The sequence below is a fragment of the Python bivittatus genome, unplaced genomic scaffold (assembly GCF_059951505.1).
Source record: "Python bivittatus isolate LINGU-HERP-01145 unplaced genomic scaffold, Pbiv_v1 ctg000060_np1212, whole genome shotgun sequence".
NCBI classification, from domain to species: domain Eukaryota; kingdom Metazoa; phylum Chordata; class Lepidosauria; order Squamata; family Pythonidae; genus Python; species Python bivittatus.
In genome coordinates, this window is record NW_028277044.1 from 11263287 (window position 1) to 11284923 (window position 21637).

The 21637-nt window shown below is 34.7% G+C and overlaps 1 protein-coding gene across 5 annotated transcripts in view; it reads left to right on the plus strand.

Moving 5' to 3' along the window:
- The window catches only part of DOCK9 (dedicator of cytokinesis 9), a 135060-nt gene that overhangs the window by 49933 nt on the left and 63490 nt on the right, over positions 1 to 21637 (plus strand). For all 5 annotated transcript variants that reach the window (XM_088136499.1, XM_088136496.1, XM_088136497.1 and 2 more), the window contains exons 6-23: positions 1517 to 1612; positions 1797 to 1931; positions 4157 to 4331; positions 4851 to 4915; positions 9471 to 9545; positions 9632 to 9772; positions 10199 to 10402; positions 10490 to 10612; positions 11157 to 11239; positions 13460 to 13582; positions 15301 to 15380; positions 15462 to 15649; positions 15782 to 15847; positions 17500 to 17592; positions 19454 to 19577; positions 19975 to 20096; positions 20199 to 20285; positions 21506 to 21595. In XM_088136499.1, the coding sequence (XP_087992625.1) occupies positions 1517 to 1612; positions 1797 to 1931; positions 4157 to 4331; positions 4851 to 4915; positions 9471 to 9545; positions 9632 to 9772; positions 10199 to 10402; positions 10490 to 10612; positions 11157 to 11239; positions 13460 to 13582; positions 15301 to 15380; positions 15462 to 15649; positions 15782 to 15847; positions 17500 to 17592; positions 19454 to 19577; positions 19975 to 20096; positions 20199 to 20285; positions 21506 to 21595 (2070 nt within the window). The remainder of the gene's footprint in view (positions 1 to 1516; positions 1613 to 1796; positions 1932 to 4156; positions 4332 to 4850; positions 4916 to 9470; positions 9546 to 9631; positions 9773 to 10198; positions 10403 to 10489; positions 10613 to 11156; positions 11240 to 13459; positions 13583 to 15300; positions 15381 to 15461; positions 15650 to 15781; positions 15848 to 17499; positions 17593 to 19453; positions 19578 to 19974; positions 20097 to 20198; positions 20286 to 21505; positions 21596 to 21637) is intronic.

The window sequence follows — 21637 nt, forward strand, 5'->3', positions numbered from 1 at the left end:
CTTTTAAATATATTGAATAATATATTACTTTGCCCCAGTGATCTGTATCAGGCATAAGAATTCTGAATAGTTTGCAGATGGCAATGCATGATAGTTCCTTATGAATTTTGTGTATTATTTTAAAACCACCTTATAATTTGGTGTATTTCCAGGTGGTATGCAACAGTAAAATACCATTTACATTTAAAACACACACAGACAGACACGCCATGAATTACCTTATCTTTGTAAGCTACTATGAATTTATATCAGTTGGTGGCATATAAACAAGAATTTAAAAACTATTAAAATGCATAAAGCATATCAATTCATACTCGACAGGAAACAGGAGCAGATGAATTATACAGTGAAGATTGTGGAATAGTTTAATATATTCCTTCATAAAATTATTACTATTTTTTTAAAAGGAAGACTGTTCTCTCTGATACCATATGCTATTATTGTATAATTCCTTTCTCCTTCTTTTCTTTTCTAAGAAACTAGTTTCCTTAGTCTTTTCAGAGAAATAGAACATTGCCTTGCTTCTCCCAACTCTCAGAGATTAATAGTTTCTTTTTTCTGATCCCCACCTGCCAGAACTCCCAGGATGGTTTTGTTTAAGAGACTAATTCTACTTTATAGATTTAACTCTGAGAAAGTCACTTAGCCTTTTCTCTTACATACTTTTTTACTGTCGGGCTAAAATCTTTATATTTAAGGTTGTATTTTATATATATAGTTCTAATTTCAATTTATATGGCCGCCCATCTCAAATTCATGCCTCTGGGTGGCTAACAACAGTTAAAAGCACGATAAAACATATAACAATAAAAGACAATAACTTACATATATAGAGTAACTGAGGTAAAAAAACAAAATCTACCACCAGCAAATCAACAAATCATTGCACAGCCTCTGCCACATATCTGAATCTCCATGTCCAGTGACAAAACCATGACTTTGAGGCCTTGTGAATGCATCAGGGCCAATCTAATCTTGGGAGGGAGCGATGTTCCAAAGGGCAGGTACCATGACAGATGACACACCCTAGTAGATGGGAGAGGAGCATTAATCTCAGCTAATCCAGTGCTTAATAGATTGCCTGGGTGTTCTGACCAATGGTATTTAGATTTTTTCCTGAAAGATTAGCAATCTGAAATTACCTATAACATTGCTAAATTCTGTGCTCAAGCCGTAAGGCTTTGCTATGTTTCAACCCAACAGCAGAAGTAGGTTATTAATTTAATTAATGAGATTTAGTTGTATTTTTAGTTTTTACTTTAAGTTTTATGATCTGATCTTGAACAGAAGGGAAACAATAATGAATGAGTGAACATTTTATTATTCATTATTGTTTCTCTCCTATTGGCAAAATTGACTTATGCTCAATAGTCATATAACATAGGGAAGCTTTCTGGATATTTAAGTTATATCAAAGCACTTGTCTCATTAGTTATTTTATTTATTTGTAGGTTTGAAAAGATATTTTAAATGATTGACTCCTGAGTGTATATGAAGTTTATTATGTTTTTAATAGGATGCAGCATCTCTAGGATCTCAAAAGGGTGGACTTACAAAACAGGGATGGTTATATAAAGGCAACATGAACAGTGCAATCAGTGTTACTATGAGGGTATGTATAATTTTCTGTCTAAACATACAGTACTGTGACGCTGTACACAAGTGCACATTAACTGTGATCTCAGCAATATTTCTTAATATTTGCAGTGTGGTGGGTGCAATTAAAGAGATGCTTTTGGTCTCTGTGTGTGTCACATTGGTTTTGTTTTAATATAATTTAATTTTTCACAAACTAGTCATTCAAAAGAAGATTTTTTCATCTCCTTCAACTTGGTGATGGATCATATAATCTTAATTTCTACAAAGATGAGAAAATATCAAAAGAACCTAAAGGCTCAATATTTTTGGATTCCTGCATGGGAGTTGTCCAAGTAAGTAGCATTATACTGTCTAATACACTGTGTAACTCCTGTGGAAACTTACAGCACTTCTTCTGGTGCTTTGGGATTACAGCTTTATACTTACTTCCTTACGTAGAGTGTAAACCTACTGAATGCAGCGGAACTTATTTTTGAATAAACTTGCTAGAATTGCACTATTGGTCCTGGGTGATAGAAATATTTTTGATTATAGTGGCTTTATGTTTTTAGTAAGCAAATACTCTAAAATACTGTGTTTTCATAAGAGCTTAATAATAATGACACAGTTCCAGTTCAAGTGCTGAATTAGTAAATCTAGAATCATGTTTTTTGAAATTTGTGTGCTAAGCATAGAGAGTCCAGTGAACTTGTTCTGATGCAATAAACCTGGAAACAGTTAGGTCCTTAGAAAAATCATGCAATCTTATTAACTGCCTTCAGATTTTTTTTTCTCTCATTTGTAGATTAATATAAAATTGTTTCAGTGACCTAGTTCATGTAACACTAAACTCTGGCTGAGCATTATATTTAGAAGCCAGAATAAGCTTGAGCAAAGCCTCATGATTGTGTGTTCTCCATTTCTCCCTTGGGCACATTTGGGAGAATACTTCAGAAGAGTTTACTTTCACTTTTACAGAATCTTGAATTACTGTTACCAGCAGACAACTTAAAAAAAATTAGCCAGCTTTAGTATTCATTGAATGGCTATCTAAAACAGTGAACTCCAGTGCTGCTGAAGTCTACCTGAAGTGCAAGAAGAAAATGAGAATATGACCCTAATTTTATTCAGGGGTATTCTGGCTCCTACTTATAGTGCTAAACCATGATTTAATATTGCATGTGAACACAACCAGTATGTATTATTTTTTTACCTTGGAAGTATCTCCTATGTGAATTTTGCTACTTGTATTTTTAAGTTAATAACCAAAATGCCAACGTTCTTCAAATATCAGGGAAGATCAGGGAAAAATGTAAGTTGAAAACACCTCTGATAGTTTGTCTTACATTTCCTGGCAACCCAGATTTTTCTCCTCCTGCATTAGTGGTCCCTCTTCTACATTATTATATAAAGTAGAAATACTTCTCAGGCAAAGTCTTCTGGAAAACTTGTCCATGGCTTAACTAGAAAAACTAGAATTTAAGATGGAAAATAATTTTAGTTCTTGTTTGTAACTTATAGCATTAACTTGTCTTTTTCACAGCATTCAATTCTTAATGAATCTTATTGCCAGATCAGCTGTTTCTGTACTGACTTCAATATTCAATATTCTCAGCTTCTTCTGAATTGCTGTTTCATCAAAAGTAATACCTGTTGTTACAATAGTTTGTGAGGGGTAGCATAATTTCTTTTAATTAATATGTTCAGAATAAATCTGTTGAACTTCCAAATTATTATTAATCTTCTGACCTCTTTTGACTTCTTTCTCTTTTGGCAGTGTAAGAGGATTTCTAACATTGTTGAACTGAACTAAACAGCAAGCTGTAATTTGAGAAATATTTGGTTCTTAATATTTGTATGGGTGTTTGTATGTGTATAATTTGATTATATTTAATCTTAAAAATTATGTCTAAAAACTACAGAATATTATAGAAACTCACTCTCACACTCTCTGTCTCTCACCCACCCAAAAAAGGGAAAAATCAGTAATAATGCAAAGTAAAAGAATATCTCAACAAAATCACACACACACATTCATACATATATCACAACAGATATGTAAAGGAACTCAGTTTTTACACCACAAATTAAACCTTGCCCACATGGAATCATATTGTTCAGTCTTTCCATTACATTGGTAGACAGCCCAATCAAACACTGAGAGTGAACACATTTCTTCAGTTCAGCATTTATTTATTTATTTATTTATTTATTTATTTATTTATATTTCAAATTTAGTCACCGCCCATCAGTTCAGCATTTTATTTATTTATTTATTTATTTATTTATTTATTTTATTTATATTTCAAATTTAGTCACCGCCCATCTCACTCAAATGGGCAGTTTACAGTAAAAACAAGAATAAATATTAATTAAAATACAATAAAGCAATGTTCTTAAATAAACAATATATTCCAAGGAATAGATGGTAAATGAAAAGTTATTAGTCTGCAGGGGGTAAAAAGTGGTCTTAGGTCTAAAAGTGGTAGTTTCTTTTCAGCAATGCAAAATTAGGGGGGTGGGGTAGAAAAGAAAAGCTGTTGCAGCTACTAGATTAAGATTCTTTATTATGTTGCAGAACAATAAAGTCCGACGTTTTGCCTTTGAACTCAAGATGCAAGACAAGAGCAGCTATCTTCTTGCAGCAGACAGTGAAGTAGAAATGGAAGAATGGATTACAACTCTAAACAAAATTCTCCAGTTAAATTTTGAAGCAGCAATGCAAGAAAGGAGATATGAGGATTCCCATGAGGGTAAATGCAAGTTATTTTCAAGTTACTTCCCAGTTGTTCAGTAAAAGAAAGGTTAATATGCTTTTCTCTATAATTAATAATAGCTTATACTTTTCTCTGTTCCATACCCCACTGTTTTCTGTAGCCTAGACAGATATGTATTGTCAAAAATTAAGATATATTTATTATAAAAAATAAGATATGTTTACTATCAAAATAAAATATATAGATATAAATAATATATACACAATAAATCTCGTTTGGTTTTACAAACTAGGCTGCCATGATTCTTAAAAATCAGTGGCTATTCTCACAAATGCTAGAACGCTCTGATGGTGACAGATTAGGTACAGTCCAACATCAAATAGTACCTAAAAGAGAAAAGAAAATAGGAAATTGCCCATTTGGATTTTGTTCCTGAATAGTGTGAAAGATTATAAGTTTTTAGAATTTTGAAAGCTTGGTGAAATTCTTGATTATATCACTTTTCTATAGTGATCAATGGACTTCTATAGCTTCTTCTTTTTTTTTAATTTCCAGAAGATGAACAAAACAAGATGGACAGCTCATCTGGTTTAGATACTTATCTTCCTGAAATTGCCAAGGTAGTCTTGTGCTTTTCTTTTCTTTTAAAGTATGAATTTCAGTGACACTATGTAATAGAATGTGCAAAATAGAACATTCTGGAAATTCTGATTTCCCCTCTGAACTATATCAAATGATCATTCTAGCAACAGTTTGTTGGTTTCTAGAAGTAGATCCTTCAGATCACAAATGGTTTAAGATGTCCAGGGCATAGCATTCTTGATGAAACAGGCCTTTTTAAAGGGTAAAACCACTCCTTGAACACCTCATATTGCTTCTGGTTTGAAGGATTAACTTCCAGATGTCACTGAACTGCCACTTGAGACAGCATGATCCAGAGGAGTTTGTCATGATTGAGAGCAGGAACAGGACATTCCACATTCTCTGGAATGTTCCATTTCTGAATCAGTGAATTTTGCAAACTGCTAATTTATAAGCCTTACTAGTGGAAGAAAGTTGATGGTTCATTTATATTTCCTTACTATCATCTTAATTTTGCTGCATAGTTACCAGACAAGTATATTTCTGAAGTACAGTTGTCAAATAAAGCCTTAAAATTGCCAGAAAGTGTGCTTTTTTATTTGGTTTTGGTTTTGATTTGGTTTTGGTTTCATAATTTCAAGCTAGATTTTCTTGGTAGGCAAATATGGGAGAAAAGTTAATACTGATGATAGTAAAGTGACCAGAATCTTACTAAGTAGACCTAATCCTTGGTAGGATAATCATTAAAAGTCTGATAGAAATTAATAGAGTAAGCATTTCAATCAGAACAATTTCATTGACCTTTAAATTTAACATTCTTTTACATTTAGAAAACTTACAGTCAAGAAAATAAATAGTCTGATTTAGCAATAAGATTGATTATACTAAAGCAGTATGTTGAGAATTAGACTTGAACAAATGGTATTTTCAACAGACAGATCTTTGGTTAAAATTTCTTAGCATCCCCTTCTTAATTTTAGCTTAGTTCGATGTTTCTCAACCTTGGCAACTTTAAGATGTATGGACTTCAACCCCCTGAATTACATTAGCAGGCAGGATTCTTGGTAGCATTCTGCTTCCCTTGAGCTCTTCGTGCCAGAAGGTTTGCTCCTATTCATCGCTCTCTGTTTAACAAACTTTTATTCCTTGCACTGTGTTATATGCTTTTGCCCCATGAAAGTTCTGCTTAGATGAGGTAAACGTCTGCACTGCATCTCACAGTGCAGTGCAAGACTAGGACATAATTTTTGATAAAGCATCATCATTTAATGGGACATCACCCTTATATCTGTAAGGGACAGCCTTCAAAAATCATGAGGATTGAACTTCAACAATTTTTCTGTGACTGAGGAAGGAACTAAGCAATTTCCTACAAGGTGAAGTTTAAATTCATTGAAGCTGCACCATACTTTTCATTCTAGAAATGTCTTTTATGGTCATTAAAGGCAAGGGTGACTTGTGTACGATACAGGGAAGACTAGATGGTTGTGCATAGTATATAGTTGTAGCCACTGATGCATGTGAAAGTAAATACTTTATTCTTTGCTAAATACACTTAAAGATACAGTGTGAAACAGGAAATGTTTAACTCTATAGAAAGTGACTGGGATTTGGCTGTCCCTTGACGTTCACAACACCTGCTTATTACATCTAATCTTGGTGCCTCAAATGCTGCTTCCTGTTTCCTTGAACTCCAGCAGCTATTTTGGCTTCTGTTTTTCTTAGGTACTGTTTCCCCTGCATTCAGGGCTGTGTATTTTTTTTGTTGCTATTTACAGTAAGCTTAATTTTTTTTTAATCTCTGAATCGTTTAAAAAAAAAAATAGGTGCCCTTGTGAACTATGCTCTGTTTCTTGGTACACTACAGAATGGCTTGATAATTGTGCTTCTGTATGTTGGAAATGCTGTCTTTAGTGTGTGTGTGTGTGTGTTTAATTGGCTACTCATGATAGTCACCTCTTTTGTTTCACAATAAATCTTTGCAGGGTACCTTGTCCCATACTTGCTTCTAGCTATGCTGAAGGCTTCTACTATCAGTGTCATCTTCTTTTCTTTTCTGAACCAAAATAATTCTAGACAGGAAATAAAGTTGGTCAAGAAGGTTATATTTTACTACAAAAATAAGTAAAATGTAGGATTTACAGAAATAGATTCTATTTTTGGAGAAGAGTGCAGAATGAAATATACTAGTATATTAAAGAATTGCCATATTTTTATACTTCAGGCTGGGATCTGTTATTATATAACTGTATTGTTCATTTCCTACTACACGTCATCAAACTCCTCTTACCATAAAAAGAGATAAATTAACTATAGTATTGTATATGGTGTGTACACACACACACACACACACACACACAAATACAGTATTATTTATACACACACACATATATATGTATAGTATAATATATATAGTATATTGTATAGTAATTTTCTCTTGTTTTTCAGTAATCCCTTCTTCCAAGAAATGTTAAATGAAGATATATTATTTTCCCAATTGGCTGTTAAAGGAAAGGGATGAATAAAAATGGAAATTTAAAGCCCGAGAAAGCTAAAATGAGAACAAAAATGGGACATAAAGATTACTTAAAGGGGATTGAAATTAGGATGAAAGAAGGATGTATTGAGTATGAGGGTGAAATTATTATCAGGGGAGGCGCTGCACTGGTTTTATTTGCAATTCTTTCTTTTTCTTTGCTACACACAAATATATTAATTGCTATTCAGCATACAAATTATAGTTAATTGCATCATTCCTTTTTTAATTTTATAAATAAGCTTTGTATAAGCAAACAAATCATCATATAAACAAGCTTTGACAAATTATTTAAACAGAAATCACAGAAGAATAAAGAAAAAAGAAACAGAAAGTAGGTCAAACAACTACTAATTGTTCCATGGCTGTCCCTGCCTTGTAGAACACCCTCCCACCAACGATCTGGCAGGCCCCCACCCTTTTAGCCTTCCAGAAGGCCATCAAGACCTGGCTCTTTACCCAGGTGTTGGGCTAGAGTGATGGAAGACTACCGATGTCTTTTGGGTCATCCTAGGAGGATGACTGAGGTGCTGGGTTTTTAGTTTTAGTTTTATGGTTTTGTAGTTTAATTGTTGTGAGCTGCCCAGAGTTCTCAAAGATGGGCAACCATCCAAATCTTTTAAATAAATAAATAAAGCATAACTAAAAACATTATGAAAAGGAAAAAAAAACCTTTTAGGTAACACATTTTCCCTTTCCCTTCCATTTATTTCCCCAATTGCTAACTGCTGCCTAAATATATTGTACTGTACTTTGAATGTTAAACATTAGAGGTTATTGCTAGTAACAGTTTAAGTCTTTTCATCTACTGTGTTTGATTGGCCTCTTAACTCTAATCCTAAAAACGGTATTCCAAATGTCTGAATTTACCTTGCAATGTAATTGGTTGCATATAAGGGAGCCATTCCTGCTTTAATTTAGTTAGGCTTCTATTATGAATATACTGTATACTGTCAGTTTTGCCATTGCTTCATATTCTCCAATTTTGGTCTCCCAAACTTGTATTGTTGGCAAAGTTTTACTTTTCCAATATCGTGCCAAATTTGTTCTTGAAGTTGTCAAGATATATCTTAGTAAATTGTAATACTTTTCATGCACAGTGGTGCTTAAAAGTTTGTGAACCTTTTTGAATTTTCAATCTTTCTGCATAAATGTGACCTAAAACATGGTTTGTTTTCCACACAAGTCCTAAAACTAGATAAAGAGAACCTAATTAATTAAACTCCAGTAGTAATGTATGGCTGTGAGAGCTAGACCATAAAGAAGGCTGAGCGCCAAAGAATTGATGTCTTTGAACTGTGGTGCTGGAGAAGACTCTTAAGAGTACCCTGGACTGCTAGGAGGTCAAACCAGTCAATCTTAAAGGAAATCAACCCTGATTGCTCATCGGAAGGATTGATAATGAAGCTCAAGCTCAAATACTTTGGTCACCTAATGCGAAGAGACGACTCTTTGGAAAAGACCCTGATGCTGGGAAAGATTGAAGGCAAAAGGAGAAGAGGACGGCAGAGGATGAGATGGTTAGATAGCATCACTGAAGCAATGAGCATGAAACTGAGCAAACTCAGGGAGGCAGTGAAGGACAGGAAGGCCTGGCGTGATATGGTTCATGGGGTTACGAAGAGTCGGACACAACTTAACGACTGAACAACAACAACAAATTAATTAAACAGATGAATCGAAAACATTATACTTGTTCATTTATTCATTGAGGAAAATGATCCAAAGTTACATAGAACTGTGCCTAGAGATGATAAATTGGAGGGAAGATTTAAAGCTAAAATCAATTGGCCATACCTGTGAGAAACATTCTAGAGCCCAAACTGCTCTGAGTCATCTCATACTGTTACCACCGAAGTCCTAGAGGGCTTAACATCTGCTTTTGATGGATTCATCTAATCTAGGAGAAACTAAAGAAAGAAAGGAAAGGAAAAAAATATAGGTTGTTATTTTTAGTAAAATAACAATTGATTTCTTTTGCACAACAAAAAATAGGAAAACATATTAATGGTTAAATAAATGATTTGTTGATTTAAAATCGCCGTTTTATCTTGTAGGGTTCCAGAGATTCTGAACTCAAATTCAGAAGTGAAAACAGGGTTAAGCTCTTTGCACTGGATCCAGATGCACAGGTAAGATTGAGTGCAGGGAAAAATCCAAAGCTTTTGTATAGTATTGGGTATTGAAAAATTATTTTTGATTTTTGTTTCCTTTAAAGAAACTAGACTTCTCTGGTATTGAGCCTGAAGTAAAGCCATTTGAAGAGAAGTTTGGGAAGAAAATCCTGGTGAAGTGCAACGACTTATCTTTCAATCTACAAAGCTGTGTGGCTGAAAATGAAGAGGGACCAACAACAAATGTATGCTGGCATGGTGAATTTATCATCTATAATGTTTCAAGAATAATACCTAATACATATGTTGATATTTAGGAATCAAAAGATTCTGAGAAATACAATTTCATCTGAAAATACCAGTGGAAGAACAAACTGTGGGATAAGGTTTGCCGCAGCAAGGAGTTGGAAGTTACATAGAGCTGATTATGTTTTGTTTAAATAGATGCATATATGAATTTTTAAACAGTATAATATTGTTTAAGCTTATTTTTATATATTTGGTATAAAACATTTGACTATATATAGTACTAGTATGATCTACAAGACTAAGTGCTATTCTCATTGATGGCATTCATCATGTAAAAGTCAACGTGCAATATAAGAATCTGTTGTTACAAGTGTATCAATATTTGCCATTATTATGTTCGTGTCTTCTTTTTTAATGTTCAGGTAGAGCCGTTTTTCATCTCACTGTCACTATTCGATGTTAAGTTTAATCGGAAGATTTCGTCGGATTTCCATGTTGATTTGAATCATAGCACAGTAAGGCACATGCTAACTAATACATCACAGGAGTTGTTGAATGGGAGCAGTGATTGTTTACACCTAATTCAGGATATTATTCCAGATGTTATACTACAATATCCCAAACAAGTAAGGAGAAAAAAGTTAGTGTTTCATTACAGATCTCTGTCCCTTATTTATATTTAAGAATTAATGAAGCAAATAATTTGTTTTTAGGGAATATTCTCAGTAACGTGTCCACACCCTGACATATTTCTAGTGGCCAGAATAGAAAAAGTCCTGCAAGGGAGTATTACGCACTGTGCTGAACCATATATGAAAAGTTCTGATTCTTCTAAGGTATTTGCTTTGATTGTTGGGTGTTTCTAATTTTTGCATTTGTCTATACTTGGTAACTCCACAACACTGAGATATCAAATGAAATGTAGTGCACATATGCAAGACATAGATCAGATTGTCAGATTCCGATATCAGTTTAATTCCTAATCCCAGCAGACGTGGGCAAATACAGATTACAGGCAATGTTGCATCTCCTGCAACATTGGGAGGGAGATGGAATTTATTTATCAGTTGACAAAGCAGGCTAGAAATGATTGTAAAATTGACTATTGAAAAATCTGGTAAGGAGTCTCAAATCTTGCTTTAATTTTAAGATTCGTTTGAAAAACAAAAAGATAATTGTAATAAAAACATGGAAACAGCCTTTTAAATAAATTTTAGGAATTAAGGCTGATCTTGACAGTTTAGTGCCAACAGCAACTTGGTAAATTAAGAAAAGGGAAAGGAAGAAACTTCAGTTTCAGTAAGAATAGGGATTGCACAGGGATGTACACAGGAGGATTTTTTTTAGTTGTAATTCAGTTCTTTTTATAATTACTTACAGGTTGCTCAAAAGGTTCTGAAAAATGCAAAGCAGGCTTGCCAGCGACTGGGGCAGTATAGAATGCCATTTGCGTGGGCAGCCAGGTAATGCATGATATTGTTCTTGACTTAATCCAGGAATTCTCAGACTTGTAGTGCTGTGACCTCCTAAAATGGTAAATTAATCTGTGAGTGCCTCCTGCCCATGAATAAAAGCAATGATTTTATAGACACACCTTGATAAAACAGGAACCAGAAATGTAACTGGTGACTGGGATGGCTTCAGTTCCATTGGATTTTCTTTGGAATAGGTATACTCAGAGCGGGGTTGGAAATAAACAGATAAAGAGCTAGAGATTGCTTGTTGCTGAGAATGTAGACTAATATTCTCCACAAATAAGCCCATATATTTCCTCTTTCTCCCAGTTCACCTGAGGACACACATCCCTTTTCTCTCCTATTCCTGCCCCCCTCTAGGCAGCCATAGATTTTCTGGTTCTCTTGCTTCTAGAGAGAGTGTCCACAAAGGCCTTTCTGAGGTCCCATCTTGGCCCCCCCTTGACCCAGAAACCTGCTGCATTCTAACCCCAAGCACTGCTTGCTCCCTTTCTCGGTATTCTTTTGCCAGGCTAGGCCTGGGCCCTGCCCGTTACTTGACCCTTTGAGAGGCTGCTGATCCCAGGTTGCCTGCAAAGCTTATGGCACTGTATGGATACTTACTAGGGCCGTGCCATGCATTTGAATGGGTGCTTTGCAAAGCGCATTGGCATCAGCAAATCCCCCACCTTGAAGTTTGAGTCAGTCACGTTGTACATGCTTGTTTCAGAACTTTCCCAGGTTACTTGTGTGTCTATCTGTCAGTGTGTGGGTATGCCCAGACAGCTCTTCCATGGCACCAGCTAGCAAAGTGAAACAGTTAGGCAGGAACACAAAGCCCCTGCATCAAGCTATCTGGGGACACATTGCCTCAGTGCTTCAAGGAGGGACCCTTTGTTTATATCAGCAGACTATGTTAACCTTTGTTAACCTCTTCTAATTTGCATCACATATTTACACTTTTACATCTGCAATGCTTGAAAGCAGAGTTATCTGAAGAATTCTACAAGTTATCTTGAGTCTTCTTTAAAAGAAGAGAGGTTAGAAGGAGGGATTCCTCATTTTCACTTTGACTTTGTTTCTTTCTGCTGCCTTCTCCTTTTCTTTTCTTTTTTCTTTTCTTACCTGCCAACAGCCTACCAACACTCTCAGCATCGATCCTGCACAGCACAAAGTAGCTGAGCACCCTGCTACCATCACTTATCACTCATAGTTCCAATTTTTGATCCCCTCTTTTTAGTCTCTTGGGAGCAAGAACCTGATGGTAGAGTAGCAGCACACTTAATGCCAACACTGTATTTCTTCCATGGGTCAATCCTGGATGGCAGGCTGCCTTACCACAAGGCTGTGTTGGCACCCTTTGGCCACTTGAAGCTACAGCCGGGCATCTTCCTAGTAACATCCCCACCTACAGAAGAGCTGCCACCCAGCACCGTGGGAAGGGAACTGTAGTGAGTGTAAAGGATGGGCTTGAAAGACACAGGGAAAATCTGTTGCCAAGGCAACAATAAGGTAAATGAGGCTTGAACCCAGACCAAGAAAGAGATTTACGAAAATGCTTCAAACAGCTTCCCTCCCCCCCCGACCCCTGAATTCACATGAAGATGAAAGAGAGAGGAAGGGAAGCACATTCAGACTTGCAAGATTCTGTTGCTATAGTTCTTTAATAAAAGTAGTTTTAGGCCCAGACAGGGTTTGTTTCTTAGTCTGGTCTACCTTATATGGCTGACAGGAACAAACAAACCTACTTCTGCCTCCAATTTTTGATGCCTATAGTGGGCACTGTTGAGGATAGCAGAATCTGGGCTATATGAAAGGAGTTGTAGGTAACGGTATGAGAGTAACACCAGCTAACAAGGAAGGAGGGGAAAACAGGCTTCAGAAATCCAGTAGTACTGACTACTGAGCAGAGCACGATCTGACCAGAGTGCTCTCTCACTTCAATATCGCTTGCAACCCTTAGGGGATCAAGACCTGTCTTTAAAAGCCCCTAACTTAATCTATTGATTTTCTAAATGGATTTATTTAAGTGTATTTCTAGTTTGGCATCAACCCAGTATTTGTGACAAATTATTTAGCTAGAATGGGAATGTAGCTGCTTTTTGTGCAACCATTTATACACATTTCAGTGAGTTAATATGTTAATGTTTTCTAAATTGCCTCTCATCTCTATTTTCCCACTGTGATGTTTATATAGAGACATTTTTAATTTAAAAACTTGTATTTCAGGACACTGTTTAAGGACGTGGCTGGAACACTGGACAAAAGTGCACGATTTTCTGCACTTTACAAACAAGATAGTAACAAACTTTCAAATGAAGACATGCTTAAATTGTTAGCTGATTTCAGAAAGTGAGTGTTTTGTTTTACACAGAAATAAAATTATTCACATGAATTCAAATGGCAATCAGCTACTGTTTCATGTAACATATATTGCTTGGAATGGTGTGGTTCTGCTTTTTTTTTCTCCAGTAGAGTTGTGACCATAAAGTTACAGCAGAGATAGCTGTTCACAGCCAATAAGTCTATGTTGCCAAATGACAAATCATGCCTCTCCAGATCTTCCTCTTCTGTATTTTATATTGATTTTTTAATTAGTTTTTGTATGACTGATCTTGCCTAAGTGATTTATTCAAAGCTGGATATACATATCATAGGTCTTTAGTATTGATATATATATATAGGCAATCCCCAGGTTAAGAACTCTGTGGTTACAGACAACCCATAGTTAAGAACGGAGCTTATTGTGGCAAAGTTTGAGTTAAATACACAATGATTTGAGTTCATTACCCAATACTATTTATACAATACTATAAATAATACTGTTCCGGCTTACATACAAATTTGACTTAAGGACAGACCTTGGGAACAGAACTCGCTCTTAAACTGGAGACTACCTGTATATTCCATGATTAAGAAGTTTAAAATCAATAATTTTACATTTAGCTTTGGTGTATAAAGAGAGCACTGTGGAAGAATTAGGAGTTTGAAACCAGAAGGCTGACTCATGAATTCTGAAGGTTTTCCTGCAAAACTGATAATATTTATACATTTTGCTTACTGGTAAAATGAAAACAAAAGAGAATTGAAACAGAAAGACTTCCTGTTGTGTAAACTATAAAAAGTTATACATGGAAAAAAATGAAAATCTTGCAAATATGCAGGTTAAGTAAAAATATTGTAACAAAATACATTCTTCGTAAAAGACTAAAAATTGTAAAGATAATTCTGTGGATGAGAATTTTAGTGGAATTTGCTAAAGTATTTTGTGGATGCTTTGAATTAAAAACTGCATGAATATGCACTTTAGGGTTTGCAGGTATAAAACATTCAGTTATACTGTGCATTATATTGATATGAGAAAACTGCAAATTGTATTTTACAGAACTATAGAATTGGGAGAGATTTTAGAGGTCATCTAGTCCAATTCTGCTCAGTGCAGCATCTTCTGGAGCATTTCTGAAGATGACCATTCAGCATCTGTTAGCTCAGGGTTCCTCAACCTCAGCAACTTTAAGACGGGTGGACTTCAACTCCCAGAATTCCCCAGCCAGCTCCCCAGGGAGTTGAAGTCCACCCATCTTAAAATTGCTGAGGTTGAGGAACCCTGTGTTAGATTATCTTTCTTACAGTAATTGTTGGCCTTCTGAAAAGCCTCTCCAAAGGTCAAGGACTTACCGTTCATTTTAGGCAGTGTCATATGCAGAAAGGGAGAAAAACATAAAATCGGGAACTTTGTGTGAACAATGAAGGCTTCTTCTATTTGCTTCTGGTTCTCACCTCTGTTATACTCCACAAGACATGGTCCATTATGTTGGATAGTCCCTCTGATTCTCGGGGGGATTTTTTTTGGGGTGGGGAAACTGGAGTACCAGTAGGGAAAGGCTAGTTCCAGATACCTTCTTTCAGGGTAAACCATAGGCCATTGATTGTTGTGTTAATCTGTCCTTGAAAAGAGTTGAACTATTATCTTTTGAAGCATGCTTTGGTATTTCTTCCATAATTAAGAATGTATATATTATTCATCTCAGCTATTTTTCTCTTGGATCATATTTGTTTTTTTCCCCTAGGCCTGAAAAGATGGCCAAGTTACCAGTTATTTTAGGAAACCTAGACATAACAATTGATAATGTTTCTCCAGACATACCAAGTAAGTATTGAAAAACTATTGTAAAATAGCTACAATGGCTTTATGCTTCCATTTTTTTATTCAATTCTAATATATTTTCAGATTTTGTTAACTCATCATACATTCCCATGAAACAGTTTGAAAACAGTTCCAAGGCAGTAGTAACGTTTGAAGTAGAGGAATTTGTTCCCTGTATACCAAAACATACTCAGCCTTTCACCATCTACAACAATCACCTTTATGTTTATCCAAAGCACTTGAAATATGACAGTCAGAAGTCATTTGCAAAGGTGAGTTAATGTGCCTGCTAATTATGTTCAGATTCAAAACTAAGTTGAATCTGAATAAAATCATGTCTCCCTGTTGGAAATTTATTTACTTGAAATAAAAGCAACTAAACTTAATTTCTGTGCTCTTCTTAGGCAAGAAATATTGCGGTGTGCATAGAATTCAGGGATTCCGACGATGAGGACTCTCAGCCACTAAAGGTTTGTTGATCTGGCTTGTGGCTGTTAGAAGATGTTCAGCCAGATCATTAGTGCCAGTTTACAGTAGAGGTAATGGGGCAATATCTAAGATTCATCCTCAAGATCCTTAATGTTATTTTTTTTTGTGCTTTATGTAAGCTTAACTAAACTTGTTTACAAGAACAAGCTGTGTTTGTATGCACAACTCTACTGATGCTTTCTTCATTGAAATAAATGGAGTACAGATTTTTTTTGAGTGAAATAATACAGGGAGTTAAGGAGAAATCACGTTAACCATAGCTGCTAAGTAATTTGGTTTCTGTGTTACATTAAACTTATTTTCCATATATATGTAGAAATATAAACAAAAGAGGTAACTTCTATCCTTAAGAAGTTTGCTGTCTAAAATTATATAAACTAATTGCTTGCAAAGTTATTTTTTACACTGAGTCAAAGCAGTGGTTTTTCTAGTTTAAATCAGAGTAGACACAGCTAGACTGAAAGCTGAAAAGATGTTTCAGAGCGGGCTAGGAATATATTTTTCCTACCCCTTCGATATTTTAACAAAGATTTAACTCTCAGACTTGAAGTATGCAAAATTCCAGGAATAGAAGTGAAGAAAAACAACTCTTCAGGAAGTTTTGAAAATGGCAACATTCACAGTAGTATGTGATTGTGATTTGTGAGTTAATGCATACCACTTTAACACACCTATTTTTTGTTTTGTATGCACATTCTTTGGTATTTAGAATTGCATTCCAAGATACTGAGAAGCCCATAATAGAGTAGGAGAAAATCCTCAGAACTGGAACTCTATTAACCTTATATTAGTAACTGTCCTAGTCTGTATTTAAATTATGTAAGAAACTCCATGACTTAAAAAAAAAAACCCTTTATTTTAAGGGATATAGAAAAAGAGTCACTCTACAGTGAGATGGGCGGTGACAAATTTGAAATATAAATAAATAAAACTAAATAAGGGTAAAAAATAACTTAGCAAGTCTCAGTTTATACCCTTTGCATCAATAACAGAGGTTACCCTGCCTTGTTTTTTAGATTTATATTTATTTCCCATCTGTGTGTTGCCTCCCATTGGCTTATTATCAGGTTCAAGGAAAGTAGTAGTTGTAAATCCATCATGGTAATAACAAAATGAGATCAATAAAAACAAGGAATTCCCCATTGAAGAAATGAACTAGAGTAGAGCTTGAACTCTGCCCTGCTAGTGCAAAGCTATCTTCCCCTCCTTCACATATTACATCAGATTTTGGTACAAACAGAACCAACCTCTCAAGAAATAATAATCCTTTTATAATATATTCCATGCACAACAGAGTGTTTATTGTTACATGCCAGAAGCTGTACAGTAGGAACGTACAGCACTTTAGATGGAAAGCTGAAAAGAGGCTTCAGAGAGGGCTTGGGTGCACCTACCCCTACCATACTGTGAAGCATTGTTAAATATAGGAATGGTTGATAGAATATTTTCTGAGCATTTTTTCGTCCACTGAGGCATTAACATCTTCAAAAGAAGCTTTGCTAACTTACCTTATCATGTAGTATGGGAAAAAAAAAAGGAACATTAAAAAATCCCACATGAAATATATAAGAAATTTATCTAAGAAATTAGGGTCGGTATAAATCAGCCACTTCACTTTCTCTTTCATTTTAAGCGCATCTATGGCAGACCAGGTGGACCCATATTTACAAGGCAAGCATTTGCTACAGTTCTGCATCACCAGCAAAACCCAGAGTTTTATGATGAGGTAACTTTGTCTTCTTTCCTTTCTCCAAAATCCTTGCCTATTTTAATTGTTTTCTAGAAACATAGTGGAATAAGAAGGAGCTTTGCAATATGGTCAAATATTTTTATTCAGAGTTGGGCAGGTAAGTATCTGTTGGCCCCCAGTTTCCACCTGTAAATGATACAGTGATACCAGCTCATTTTCCAACACTGTTAGATTATGTGTGATAATCTAAGGTCCTTTTGTGATAAGATGCTTTTCTTTAAGGAAATATAATACAAGAAAACTATTTTTCATTTCTAAAAAAAAATAGAAAATAGTGAGCATATACAGAAAGAAAAAATACAAAGAGTAGCAACAGGTCAAATGATAACTAATGGGGAAAATACATATAACTGCATTCTACCCTATTTAAAAAAAAATAAATGTATAAATATTTATCCATTTTTCTAAACTCACCAATATTTGAGTTCTCTTGATCTAACTTCCATATTAGCAGGACTTTGATTATACTAGGAAGAATTGCTATTTGAAACTTTGGTCTCTAGCCAATGGAATTCACAAGATTCCCTCTTGTCCCCAGTCTGCTTAATGGTTAAATGAAATGTCTTGAAGAAGTTATGTAGAAATTTTGTCTTGAATATAATATTTAATTTTTTACTGTATTTTTGTTTTATTGTGAGATGATTGATCAGTTCTCAGTAAAATCCCCATTATACATAAAATATTAAATGTCTTAAATCATGAAAACCGGTACAGGTAGTCCTCGAGTTATGACCATTCGTTTAGCAATCGTTGCTGAAAAAAAGTGACTTAAGACCAATCCTTATACTTACAACCATTGCAGCATCCCCACCGTCATGTGAGTAAAATGTGGGCACTTGGCAACTAGCATGTATTTATGACAGTTGCAGCATCCTGGGGTCACATGATTACCATTTGCAACCTTCCCAGCCAGCTTCTGACAAGCAAAATCAATGGGGAACCACGTGATTCACTTAATAGTCACATGATTGCTTAATGACCATGTGATTCACTTAATGACCGTGGTGATTCACTTAATGACCACCACCAAAATGTTGTAAAATCAGGTGTGGCCATGTGACACCTTGCTTAACAACCACGCCACTTAATGATAAATTTTCCCATCTGTATTGTGGTCATAAGTCAAGGACTACCTGTAAACATTCAGTGCTAATATTTAATACATTAAAGTTATCCTGTGGAACTAAAATACTGTTGATGAAAATTCATCTAGTTCAACTTTGTGAAAGTTGAAATGTTCATTTATATTCACCTTGAAAAAATAATTGAGAGCAATGGCATAGACATGTTAATCCTGCAAACATGTTCAAATCTCTATACAGTCTATTCTATACTGTCTGCCATACTATGCTTACACAGCTTAGGGTAAGGTAATATTATAATTAACATATATGAAAACAGAAAAAACAGCAGCCACAAGTAGTAAAGCAATACAATGGTGAGAATCATATGTCAACATTATTAAAAATATTTTGAACAAGAACCTAAATTGAAATAAGATTGTGTTAGTTTTAACTGTAAGGGATTATTATGTTATCCATTAAAGAATGCCATGACAAAGAAGGTTTTCTTCCTTCTTCTCACCAAATAAATATTGATAGCATGTGGTAGAACCAGGCAGTCTTGAACTGATCACAGTAGGAGCTAGGCCTGCGTGGCAGATAGTATCCTGGTCCCACATTGTTTAGGGTCTTATAGGTTAATACCCAATCTCTTAAACTTGGCCCAGTAGTAAATTTATATATGTTTATATATGTTACATTGTAAAACATATAGTATATATACTACTACTAGAAGACACTTTCCAAACCAAAACGTGTATTTTATTTCTCCTTAGGTAAAAATAGAATTGCCCACACAACTGCATGAAAAACACCATTTATTGTTTACCTTCTATCATGTTAGTTGTGACAGTTCAAGCAAAGGGACCACCAAGAAGAAGGACATAATTGAAACACAAGGTTTGATTGAGTTTTTTTTAAGTGTGGTATATTTAGCTGAAATTCAGCATTTATTTAATCATAACATTCAACATACATTCTTTCTATTTGCTTGATGTTAGATTATTTTTTATAATACTGGTTGTTATAAAAATGATTACACTGCTAAACACCTTGACCTCAGTAGGATTTGCAAACAAATGTACTATTCTTGCTCCTTTGAATTAGAACCTCAGATTACACACTGAAATAAAAAGTATATTCTTTGTTCTCCTGGATAATTTTTTAAGTAATAATGATCTTACAGAATGCATTTTGCAAATAAAAATTTATAAGACACACTGACTACTGAAATGTATGTTTGTACATTTAGTAGTGAATACAACAAAAATATAATTTCTCTTTACATTCCTTCTAGTTGGATATTCTTGGCTTCAGTTGTTAAAAGATGGCAGAGTGGTGACAAATGAACAACATATACCAGTATCTGCTTATCTTCCAAGTGGATATCTTAACAGTCAAGAATCTGGCATGAGCAAAGTAAAAAAACCCAAAATAATATTTATCTTATTTTTTCTTGTTACTAGATAAAGCTGATTTGTATTTAATACACCAAATAACCGACTTTTATTTTTAAATTAGCATTCTGGCCCTGAAATTAAATGGGTAGATGGAGGTAAACCACTGTTGACAATTTCAACTCACCTAGTTTCCACTGTATATACACAGGTTAGTGATTAGTTCCACTATAACTTTTTACCAAAGTTGTTGATTTTATTTCATCTGCAAATAACTTGTGTAAGTCTTATAATTCTAAAATCATGACATGAAAAATATGATACAATCAGGTTTTGATTATCTTGCTTGCCCATCCTATTATAGCAATCAACACAGAGAACTGCAGGCAGAAAGAAGTATATGAATCTTTACCTAAGAGTTGGAAAGGGAGATAAGCTCATATAGCCTTCCCTCTACACATGCCAGGGCTGCAAGTAGAGTAAGAGTATCAATTCAGCAAGTTTGGAGTTAGAAAGAAGTGCAGATTTTCCTGTCTTTGTGCTGGGTTTTAGATTAGCCCAAGATTGAGGACAATACTCTGACTTTCCGAGGAAAAGTCATGAGATAAACAAATCTGTCACATCTGTCCAACACTAACATTTTACAAAAAAGTTTTATGTAATGGGACTTTGTGCAAGCAAGAAAATACAAAGGGAGGAGCAAGGCAGCATGTTTTTCACTTGTCTTCACTATTCTTTCTTCATCTTGAAAAGATGAAATTTACAAGCAAGTATCAGTTATGGTATGCTGGAGGGAAGAACTCATTGCAAGTTATATGCTTTCCCTCCAAGAAACAAAGGTGCTTTCTATTAGTATAACAATTATAATTACATACAGCCTTTATTGAATAAAATAATGAATTACAGGCATAAAAATGTTTAAAATCTATTATTAAATTGGGCCTATGGAACAGCAATACCATGGACATTTCAACCAAACTTTTGAATTGGTGCAAACGTTTGGAATGAGACCATATACAGTATTTACCAAGAAATGAATAGATAGGAATAGAAAAGTCTAATGTTAATCCCAGAGGTCCCATTTGTAGTTATGGCACACTTCTTGAAAATCCAAAGTAAGGAACTGGTCTTTGCATGCATATTTTAACATTTTGGTGTTTGAAATATTACAAAAATGAAAACTTGCAAGTGTTTTGTATGAGAATAATGTAGGCTTAGGAGCTAGTAAGTGCTACATAATTGAAATTAATAAAGTTGTGTTGTTACATGATGTATGAGAAAATAGTGAAGGACAAGTTGCTTTGTGTTTCTCAGTTTGGTTGAGGTCTTGAAAGGGAAAGCATTTTGCCCCCTATCTACAGTATACTGATCTTTTAAAATGGAAGTAGTGATGTCATACAATTATATTAATTTTTACTCTTCTTTTGCTAGGACCAGCATTTAAACAATTTCTTCTATTACTGTCAAAAAACTATGTCTGGAGCTCAAGCCATAGGAGCTGATCTTGTGAAGTATCTTAAGGTATAAAATTGTTATGAGATGGGATAAAGTTGGAATTAAATG